Source organism: Rhynchophorus ferrugineus, unplaced genomic scaffold, assembly GCF_030347505.1.
Source record: "Rhynchophorus ferrugineus isolate W39M unplaced genomic scaffold, kcgeb_rfMv2 rfM3, whole genome shotgun sequence".
Taxonomy (NCBI): domain Eukaryota; kingdom Metazoa; phylum Arthropoda; class Insecta; order Coleoptera; family Curculionidae; genus Rhynchophorus; species Rhynchophorus ferrugineus.
The window spans coordinates 27023631-27035678 of record NW_027472582.1 but is presented as its reverse complement, the minus strand read 5'-3'; the positions used below and the strand labels follow the sequence as shown (position 1 = coordinate 27035678).

General features: G+C 30.5%; 1 protein-coding gene and 1 non-coding gene across 2 annotated transcripts in view; both read left to right on the top strand.

The window, feature by feature from the left end:
- The window catches only part of LOC143192947 (neuroligin-4, Y-linked), an 808161-nt gene that overhangs the window by 693308 nt on the left and 102805 nt on the right, over window positions 1-12048 (top strand). The window contains exons 7-8 of the mRNA XM_076398803.1: window positions 3483-3666; window positions 6158-6672. Of these exons, the coding sequence (XP_076254918.1) occupies window positions 3483-3666; window positions 6158-6672 (699 nt within the window). The remainder of the gene's footprint in view (window positions 1-3482; window positions 3667-6157; window positions 6673-12048) is intronic.
- Window positions 4457-4563, top strand: LOC143194523 (U6 spliceosomal RNA). The gene has a single exon (XR_013005360.1). It is a non-coding gene; the product is annotated as a U6 spliceosomal RNA (small nuclear RNA).

Sequence of the window (12048 nt, the reverse complement as noted above, 5' to 3'; positions counted from 1 at the left end):
TATATATATATATATATATATATATATATATATATATATATATATATATATAGAATTGTATCGGTATTTGCTTATTTATTCCACTCTTCGATCTCACCCTTGCAGATAGCTCATCTCTTATTAGTCTTCCATTCATCAACAAATGAGGATTTAAGATTCTGTGAAACTATTTTATAATTGTTAACATTCTTTGCAACAGTCATTTTAACTATTGATGCATAAATTAACGTAGTTATCACCTGCAATATTCGATTAACGCTTAGTTAAGAAATGCATAGAGAAACCTGAAATGAATTATGAATTAATACCACTAAATTTAGCAGAAAAATCTTACCTTCGGTACAATAGTATACTATGTCTTCGGAACCTTATCAATTACTATCATTTCATAAGCAGTAACAATTTTTACGCCAAGTTTTGTTCACCAAACTAAATCAAAATTAGAATTCTAAATTCCAAATATCTTATAAACAATTTTGTTTGTTTTTGTATAATGTTATGTCTAAGTATTTAGATATATATTTGATTTGTGATATATAAATAAATATTTTTTTCTATTATATTCAGCTCTAGTACAAAAGACAACACCGCTCTAATATTGTTGTAATATGAAGCTTATATTATAAACAATTTAGTCAACACCCTTTAAACGGCTGCCTAATACTAGCTGGTGCAGGTACAGAAACACCTGTTATCTGATACTAACATTTGATTATTTCACTTCTAATTTAATTTTCATATAAACTTTTGGGCATAGCTACAAATTCGTTAACGTTCTATTTTCAATATTGATGGAAAAGAAAGTAGTAAACTGACCCGAAACCACATCATACGTTTCCCAAACCTGGAAACTGGAAACAAAATGCTTGTTAAGCCGGGTGTCTGTTGCCCACGAAATAAAAACAATTCGGCCTCGGTCAGCGACCAAAGTTTTGCATTCCGCGTTTGTTCACATACGGTTTCCGTTTGTTCCTTGGCATGAAATAATAATTTCGAGGAAGTTTCCGCAACATTTAGGCAATAAATACGAAAATAATTTGTTATTCGGACGTCGGCTTTGGAGTATGTGTTTTATTAAACTCTTGAAAGTTGGGAATATATGCGACTTGTTTAGTTTGTATTTGGTAGCTTTTGGCCATTTATTTTCTGCCAATATGGAAATATATAAACCCAGGTTAACCTTCTTCTCTCCATTATTTAATGAACGGTATTGTCATAAAGTAGAACGTATATATCATTTTATTTATTAGCTACGATTATGTCAAAAATTTCATATGCGTAATTCGAACTTTGTTATTAGTTATAATGATATACCAGAAATATTTCTCACAATATTGATCTAAATAATATAACTCCATATTATTAATTAAATACTGTAAATAACATACAATTAAATTGGTTTTATGTATTAAAGTAATTTTAACGTTTTAACTTGGGTAAATAAATAGTAAAGCATAAATAATAATGAAATAAAGCAATGTAATTTTAAATTGGAAGTTTAGGTAATTTGCTTGAAGATATCCAATATAAGAGGTGTGAACCTCATATCTTCAATGTTTTAAAATCCAATTGTCTAATATGGTGTCTTCAGACTTATGGCTATTCCCTCAAAAGTTTAAGGGCGTCCTTTTTAGACAATTTAGAATATTTAGGCCACTTAAAAGAAGGACATTAAAGAAATGGAATTCAACAGCTCTTCCGAAGACATCCTGTCTGTAGTTCATCATTTGCGTTTAATTTCTAAATCCTGACTATTTATTAATGCATTAAAAGCTACAACATAGACGTACAGAAAGTATTGTCCTCATGTCCTGGAATTTTTATCATACTATTTTTGTTTTGAGTAACAAACAGCTTTTTGTTACAGATTTATATAATCAATTATTTTGATTCTGGTTAAGCTTAGTTTCACCATAAGATTATTAAGTTTTAGATGAAAATTAAACGAAACAAAATATCTAATAGGAGAATTTTATATCATATAGGACGCAGTAGAGTAACAAGAAATATTTTGAATATTTGAAACTATATAAATAATGCCTTTTGCGTACATGTCGATTTTGTTGTTTGCGAAATAAACTGGTGGATATATTTCATACAGTGAAATACAGTTGATGCATACAAAAACTTTAAATGAAAAAAGTTCTATAGTAAAAGTTTTGTGATGTGAAAAAAAATATGGCTTTTACAAAACGTTTCAATAGAAAACTGTTTTGAAATGTGTGCGCGTACTGGCGAAAATATTTTTGCGGCATTATATAGTAGAGTTAAAATGAAGCTTTTAAAACGAAATCTCGGAATATTAATTAGTATTGCATTAATTTGAGTTATTTACTAAATATTTTCATGAATATTATATTACTGATATTATATGTCTAAATTAATACTCATTTAACATTAAGTATTAAATTTTATTCGCAACTTTTATTATTTTTTTAAAGTGTTATTAATTACTTATGTATTGCAGTAAAATATTTGAAATGAAAGATCTAGGAACTAAATAATAAGCTAATAAAGCCAATATTAATTATTTGTTTATTGAGCTCAATATTTCTAGTGTTTTTTAGGACAAAGTATATTGGTTTTTAAGATTGATTTTGTTTATAGCTTCTTTATAACATAGCCCAATATTCTATTCAGTGTTCAATTTATCTATAGTGTGCAACAAAGACGGTTTAACGTTGTTAGCCTGTGGTTGTCATGTTATTTTGTTGGCGTTCGCTTTATTTGTTGTTTATTATTTAGTTAGTAACGTCAAATCATATATATACAATACAATAGCCTTATTCCACTACTTTTTGACATAATTTGTCATAATGAACATACGACTTTTTGTCATAATGAACAGAATTATACCGAGGGTTTTGGAACGAACACATGGAATAAGTACACGAAGTATGGAAGACAAAATGCCAGATGACTAGGACGACCCCCAAAGAGTTGGAAAGACTGGGTCATCAGAGTCCTTCCGATATCACCAATGTATATGCTGCTTCCACGTAGCCATTGCTCTTAGAGCCGTCTGAAAATACGAAAAGGTGATCAGGATATTTCTCAGTTTTAAGTTGATTGAATTCGGTGCTGGTATTCCTATAGTCAGAATTTTCCCTTGGTAAACTCCTCATGAAGACTAATAAATCTTGTTGACAATTTAAACCAATCAAATAATTCTTAATGAACACCACGGTATTTATATCTTATTATATTCTATCGCTGATATATTGAGCTGTAATTTCATTATAACAGTGATTAAGCAAACCTAACAAAAATATTCTTCAATCATAAACACCGAGATTTCATACGCATTAAACTATATATAAGCCATAAAATACCCTGACGTTAGTCAGGAGAAAGCTTTTAAACGTTAATTAACTTGCGTAATTTCTATAACTTTACACTTACATGTTTGCGGATTTTGTTCGAGTTAAAATGAAAGTTTCAAAACTTCGTGGTATTTAAACGAAATAAATTTGCTTTCGCAGGTGGAAGACCCGGTTAACTATGCAGTTAAGTTGGCTAAAGAAGTTAACTGTACGATACCGGAAGACGTTGGGAAAGATCACGAACAAATAGTCGACTGTCTTCGGGAAACACAACTTGAACAATTGTTGGAAGCTGATGTGACGCCACCAGCATATCTAAGTGCATTTGGACCTAGTGTTGATGGTAAGAATATGATAATTATAAATGTGCATTAAAAATCATATTTATTTTAAATAATATAATGACGACTTGTTCAATCAAGGATACCAGATACTGCCGAACTAGTTTTCTTATAATATAAACAAAAACCTTATATTGTAAATATTTCACTTGTAATATCTTTGGCTACGATCTGAGGCATCCATTACTTATAACAGTGAATAACGTACTAACGGCGTGATCATACGACTTTTGAAAAAATGCTCAAAAGAACCTACGTTACCGTATGGACAGTTTTCATTTCTAATCAATTGCTTTGTTATTATAGACTGCACTATCATTTTCCATTTTACTGACGGATGATGACCTTAATTGCTACGATTTGACCGAAAATTACAAAATTTCATAAATAAATAGATATGATAAGAATAATTCAGGAATCAGACTAAACATTTCCCTTTTTGATGCTCTTATACCCGAACTCTAATTCTGCAATTATATCTAAATACTAGCAAACTATACTATGAAAGCTGCACTGAATAACTGCAAAATTTAAAAAAAAACAATAATTCAGATCAATTCTAATAAATCTTTGACTCTATCAAAGTTGTGACTTTCCTGATAGAGCAAATGTAAGCGATTATTACTGACTCTTTCCAGTTTCTAACTCGAATCTTATTAATTCCTTGATACTTTTTTCAAGACGGAATTATTTTCAATTCTTTAACAACAACCTCATGGCGATGATTTTACTGGACATTAAACAAAGTGTGACCGCAAACACATAATTTCTAAGTGTTAAAGTTGGCTATCGGTACTCGCTTCGGCGGTACATACGCTAAAATTGGAAGGATACAGAGAATATTAGCATGGCCGCTGCAAAACGATGGTCCACAAAACTGTGAAGCGTTCCATAACTTAGGGTACTTCTGGCGCACTGAGTGGAATTGAAGCACACTCATGTGATAATTAATTAATAATTAACGTGCATAACGCGTTCCAATAGTGGCCTAGTGTAGTAATCGCTTACTACACAGCGATTAAGGAATTGAGAAAAACGAAATGGTTGACCTAACGCCATGGACGCCATTTCAACTAGCCTTCACTATCAACACATCACACAATATAAATATATATTCCTTATATTTAATCAAAATTAAACGGCATGACTCAACTGAGCTTCAACCTAATAGAAGAGAGCAACAAGTTAGGGTCTATCAAACTGGATTTCTTCTTTACTATCCTACTATTCACATCTAGATCCTATCAAGCTATTCTTAACCGACTTATGCTAAGACGATGTAAAATCAGATACTCACATCTGCTAATTCTCTATACTGCGTATACTCTTAAAACGTAAATCTTTTACCTCATTGAAAACTAAACTTAACTTGTCTCACTATATATCAGCCTTGTTCACCTCGAAATATCTACATAAAGTTCTAAGATTCCTTGAAAGCTTCAATCTACAATATGATAAATGATCACAAATATTGCTATACATATATGTGTGTTTAGTCATGCCCCATTGTTCCATTTTATACTCACATTGTGATCGTTACCATATGTAAGTAACATTCTAGTCGCCAAATAATACATGTATTGAGGCGACAAAATTTTATAGCTTTCCTGAAACATTTTATAAAATTGGTATATTCATACTTGTAGAACGATGCTAATGTCAAGTCGAGAACATTTTTCCATCAGGAGGTTCATTCTTTAGAGTTCCATATGGCTTACCTTCAGCTCCTATGCTAATTAACATCTTTAGAGTTGGCTCTCACAATTTTGAAGCAGCAAAATTAAGCATTTTATCTGACAATGCTGCGACAAATGTAAAACTAATCTTCCATTTTAAAAACTTACCTACCAATATCAATTAATCTAACATATTTCCGACTTCATTTCGATAGTAAATATTAGAGTTTATTTAAATCCATCTTATGGCTTAGGGAGAATTATGGCATATCAAGAACACTGCAGATTAGTCGTAGCACCAGTCAATTTCGGTTCTTGTATACCAAGCAAATCAACGTAGTTAAACAAAGAAAGGGAGATTCACAGTGCTCCATAGTACATTAGGAATAACCAGATATAACGAATAACTGCTGAGACTTTCGCAATGTGATATTTTAGAATTCTTAACAATATGCCAATTGGTTTGTATATCTATCTCAATATTATAGTTTTTAGAAATTAAAAGGCATCCTTGACCCATACTTTAGGTTTCTTGTGAAAGTCTCAACTCCAACGGGTATATTTTACTGGAAAAGATCGTAAAAAGGCTCAGTTATATATTAATAAATTATCACATTGTTTAATTGCCTAAAATTATTTTTGCTTGTAATTAAAGTCATAAATAAAAATATAGTAATATAAATAAATAAGAGCTAAGTTAAGTCTAGTTACTCTTATATAATTCATATTAGAATATTGTGATTTTTTCTTATTTTTTTAAAAATTTGTTATTCGGTATTTTTGATATTTCTTAATATTAAATATTTACGCTTTTCAGGTGTGGTTATTAAGGCTGACTTTGCAAAGGAGCTGGTTACATATTTCAAGCCGCAGGACCTTCAAAGTTTTGTCGGACCCGTCAACGCGAATATGAAACGCAGCGAAGCGACTTTAGTTCCTAAGGGCAGCAACCCTTACGACCTGTTATTTGGCGTTGTCACCAGTGAAGCCCTGTGGCGATTCTCGTCCAACGATATTCAAGCCGGGTTCGAAGGAGAACGTCGCGACAAAATTATTCGGACTTACGTACGCAATGCGTATACTTATCACTTAAGCGAGATATTTTTCACGATCGTCAACGAATATACGGACTGGGAACGGACAGTGCAACATCCAATTAACACGAGAGATGCCTGCGTGGCAGCCTTAAGTGATGCTCAGTTCGTGGCTCCGTTAGTGCAAACTGGGGATTTACTCAGTGCGAAACCACCCCAGCCCGGTCAAGAATCGACAAATCCAAAGACGTTCTTTTATGTGTTTGATTATCAAACGAAGGAAGGCGATTATCCACAGGTAAAGTAACAGATTTTCAAATTTTATTAGTACATTTTATTTTGTAATCTGTTATAATTGTAAATTATAAATCAATAAATGGCGATAAAAACAACAGCAAATTCCCGAATTGTTTGTTCGATTGTTTAACAATATTCATTCATTCACAACTAAACGACTTGCGCATTATTGGCTATCACTTAAAACTAAAATCTGAGCAGTACAAAAACAGATAGCAATGCAATACATAACTCTATATGTAAAATAATTTAAAGTAATACAAATGGTATGTCCGGTTCATTAGGTTTCTTAATCCTACTTATGTATTAAAATTAAATGAAAAGCTCAGATAACATAACCGCATATGTAAAATAAATAACCGATAAACTGAGAATAATACACTAAAGGAAATTAAATAAACACTAGATTTATATCTGATAGAAATAATATCCAAATACCAAAGGCAAGATTACTCTTTACAATTATATAAGGTATGAGATACGTGGGAATTGAAAAAAAATACAATCAAATCATTTGAATTTATTTCATTAAAAATATTGGAATATGAAGAATCGGCCATATAAACAATTTTGGCGTTTCAATATTGGTTCGGCTCGGATTTTATTAACTTCTCAAATGTAACTTAATACACATTTAAAATGTTCTCTTCAAGATTATATGTTCAGTAGATTATATGTAAGCCAATATGTCCCACAGGCCTCAGTTAACACTCTCCTAAACTGTGCGTTATTACACTGTAGAACTGACTGAATTAAAAAGGAATTTAACATTATAAAAAAGACTGCGAAACTGATAATTATTGACACTATTCAGAAAATTCTCTATTTATTATTTTTTACAGCGAGGATTTGATAATATCACTTGATTATGTAATAGACCACAGTATAATGAGGCAAAAATAAAAATACCAAAAATAAACGTAGGACTGATGCAATATTATATTTTAAAAAATATTAATGAGATGCCCAAATTTTACCATATTGTTGATTCAGATCTCCAACATAGGAAGTTATTAAACAGTTCCTATATTATAATTTAATACTAACTACCAATATAATTACAACACTATTATAAAGTTAATTAGTAATATTTGAAACATTTAGTTATTTTACGTATAAAATTATACGCCTAGCAAATAAATATAGTACAATAGTAATTAATTTAAAACGAAGTCCTCTCATTAATTATTATAATAAATCCGGTTTGTAATTGTATTTAATAGTTCACAATAGAATAGAATTATTGGCCATTTATTGTTATTGAAAATTACATGGTGTAATATAATAAAAATAAAGTCAATTTATATATTTTTATCGTATTAAATATACTATATTACAGTATTAAACACATTCATTTAAACTCAATATGAATAATTTTAGTGAACAAAATTAGTGTTATGTAGATAAGCCTTCAATTGTATTATTACCTTGGTTACGATGCAATAGGCTAGATGAAAAATAGAAAAATATTGATTTGTAATAATAAATACTATAGACAGATTATTAAAATTACATTTACTTTAAAATTACAACTATGATTACCAAGATTTTACCAGAAATAAAAACATAAAATTTCAAAATTCACCACGTTAAGCCAAACACCTATCAGAAGCGTTACAAAACATTGACATCACCATTTCCTATCCAACACTTCCGTATTCCGACATTTGAAAGTTTTAGCATGCTTCGATTTTATTTTGATTATTTATCTTATATTTCACAGTAGATTCGTCGATAGTGACCGTAGCGGGTGAACGTAACTGAAATAAAAATTTTAAAAAGAATACTATAACTTTTATAAAATTGAAAATATAAATTCGAAATACAGTAACCATCAAATGCTATAGAATCTATAATAACATTAAATAAAAATATTATTAGTATTACACTTGAGCAAGAAAACTGATAAATTCATACAATAATTCAAAGGCACTAGAGTGCAACAACTGTGTATAGTAATGTATAGCAAAAAATTGTATCGAAAGCAAACCTACTGAAACTTTTTAGGATGATAATTTGAAGATACAAGTGCAACTGTATTTAACACGGCAACGAAAATATTTATTTTACATAGTTGATTATAATTAAAAAACAAAAAAGTTTTAAATTATATATATTTAATGATTGGTCGTATATTCGTTGTTAAAATAATATTATTAAGAGATAAATAGGTTTAGGTAGGTATTAACATAAATTGTGTTTATATAATAGAATATAAAATACGTGTAGCAGATAGGTAAAATAAGGTTTTTGTTTATTTTTCTTTAATTATTACCAAGATATTTTATTTTAAAACGTTTTTTTTGTGTTTGAAATCTAGATTTGATTATCATTTACTTTTTAGTGAGTTTCTTATTTATATTTTGAAGCCAGTTCAATTTTCTTTGTTAAATTTATTTTGTTTTTCTCTTTTTAGTATTGGATATTTAGTGTATAAGTTTCGCAGTTTTTTTATTAACTATTACAATGAGCCGGCTCGGTGGCGCAGTGATAAAGGTGATGGGACGGTCCTCTGTTGCGATAGCCGCGGGTTTGAATACTGCTGGGGCATGGTTGTAAATTTATGTTTGTAATTGTTTAATATTTGTGAATGTTCTAGGGAAGAGTGTAAAATCCGACAAGGAAAATAATCCCAGTTACGCCAGTAATCAGGCTGGGTAAGACCGGATGTCTTCTGGGATGATTTCTAAAGTTGGTCACTCGCCAGTCGGTAGGCTTAATGCTGGGGACCGTAGTTAAACTTTAGGCCCAGTCCAGATAAACCAATAATCAAAGATCAAATATCAATCCTGCTATTCTTAATAGTTGTGCATTGAAGAATTCAATGACGATTTATCTTAGGCATAACTATATGTTTATTAGTGTTTAATTTACCGCTGATTAGAAGCTGTATTTTCCGGTTCGCGATTTTAAATAAATATTTATAACATAATACGTGGGTACGCTTTATCAAAATTGCCGGAGCGGAAATTTTTTATTTGAGGAACCTCTCTAGTTAATGTGATGAAATTCTTTTATGCAATGTAGCCGCCACTCATCTCTAAACAAACTTAAATCCCACAACTCGCCCGTGTTTCCTTCCACAAAAAGAAAACGGCAGCATATTTTACTTTGAACTCCTGACTTTAGTCGGTTCCCCTGATAAATCATCTTAGAATACGCAACATATTAAGCCTGTTTTATACGAGTCCAAAACATATTTAATTTTCTAAAAGGTTTTTGATGTATATCTCGATCTTGGTTTTTTGCGATTTTATTGTTTTGTTTTCATTCGCTTATAAATGTCAGGACGTTATCAGATTGATAAATAAATAAACAGACGAATGTTCGCCTTTGCGGCTTTATTGGACTTCAAGAAAAATATTGTTTTTTGGTTTTATAAAATAATACCGTTTACTAAATTGATTATCAAAATCACAGAATTATTAGTTAATATTAGGAATAATTGGCAGTTTTGATATGATTGAATAATACGATGTATCGTTCTTGAAATATTTCTTCTCCGCGATGAGCAACATTGATATTGTTTGAGATTTTCATGAATTAACGTATTAAAAAATGTCCCAATACCTAACACACAGAAAACTTTGGGAACTTGTAATCGTTATATCAACCTTACAAAATAACATGTGAGGTATTGAGGTATTTGACCCTCTCTTTTGCCACTAGATATTGATTAAGATGCGACAAACAATGTCCTATAACTTTATTTATATTACGATTTTGAAAAGAAGCGCGCGTGATTTGTCTTAACAAATGCATCTTCCATGTTATAGATAACAGACAGTAACAACATAATATTTGTTTTGTGTTAATATAGGAAATTGATTAATCAATAGTGTGGTTTAAAGTCTGAATAAAAAATTTGTTGACCTACGTGTTAGTATTTTTTGATGCTAACTAAAGAACTACGCAATATTACATTGTCCTAAAGGAAAACACATATTCAAAAGAATAAGTTACGAATCCATTCATAGGTTAAAACGAACTGTGTAAAATAACTGTGTAAATACTTAAGGTAAAGAGCAAACAAAAAATAAATAAATAAGTAGATCAATAAATATGTTAATAAATTGACCAATAAATAAATTATCAAATAAACTAACATAATAAGAATAACAAATGGCCTTTTTTTGAGAAAGTCAATGTTCAATCTATCACTCGTTGTAATATAGGAGGATTTGTCTTTCTTTATGGGACAAAGCTAGTCATCCATCAATCAGATCTCACTGACGCTACACAATACTATCTATTTTACTATATTCTATGCAAATTCTAATAACATTGTATCTAAAGCACGGAAATCATTTTACCGATTTTACTATCACTCATGGCATTTATTGATACAAATTGTCTTTTGGCAATTATAATTTCAATTTTAGTGACCAACCTCACATTAGTATGGAATAGAAAAAATCAAAACTCAAAATTTGTTAAACAAACATAAAATATGCCAACGTATACATGCATTTAAATGATTACCAAGTAACACAAAACGATATTTTGTAATTGTAATTAAACAGTTTAGAATGTTAACATTAATTGTCGTCAAAGACGGGACTTCTACTTAATGGATGTTTTTCTGGGTATGGTGGCACATAAAGACAAAGACAACAACTAAAAGATCTTAACAATAAACTTCGCCAGAAAAGCCATTTAAAATACAAGCAAGCGATTATGACAGCGAAGGGGAATAGTGGGCGATAGCTCCGATGCAATAGTGACAATAGAACTCAACATTCACTTGAGTAATACTATTTCGACAAGAACAGTACCTTGAGAGTTTCAGAAAGCTAACATTCATGGAAGGGTTGCGATTGCAGAGCCCGTTATAAAGGAAGCTAAGCTGCAATAGAAATAGGGTAACAATCATATTTAGCTTATAGTCTCACTTACACCACCGGCGGGATTACTGCAAATGAGTATCCTCATGATGAAGTTCTTACTTCACCTAATATATTCCTATCAAACACTGCCATATTCAAAGATAATAAATGTTTCAGTCTTGGTTTGAAGAGCTTGGAGCTCTTTATGGACAACAAAATCCTCAGACGTCAATACTGTATATGGAATCTATATACAAAATCTACATATAAAACGTACTTGTATAAGATTTAAGAAAAAGATATTTTATTAATAAAATTATAAAGTTTGGTATATTTTTAGAATTAAAAAAAAATCGCGCCCCCGCACTCAAACCGCAAACATTTGAAATAGAGATGGATTGTTTCGAATGTGCTCAGATAAAAATAAATAATTTAAAAGCCAAAGTCGGGGAAATAAAAAGTTACAATCTGCGAACGACAGCAGGCAATAGCGTTCGCTTTCCGTATATTTACGTAATAATTTATGAAGTCTGAAAAAAATATACGCAACA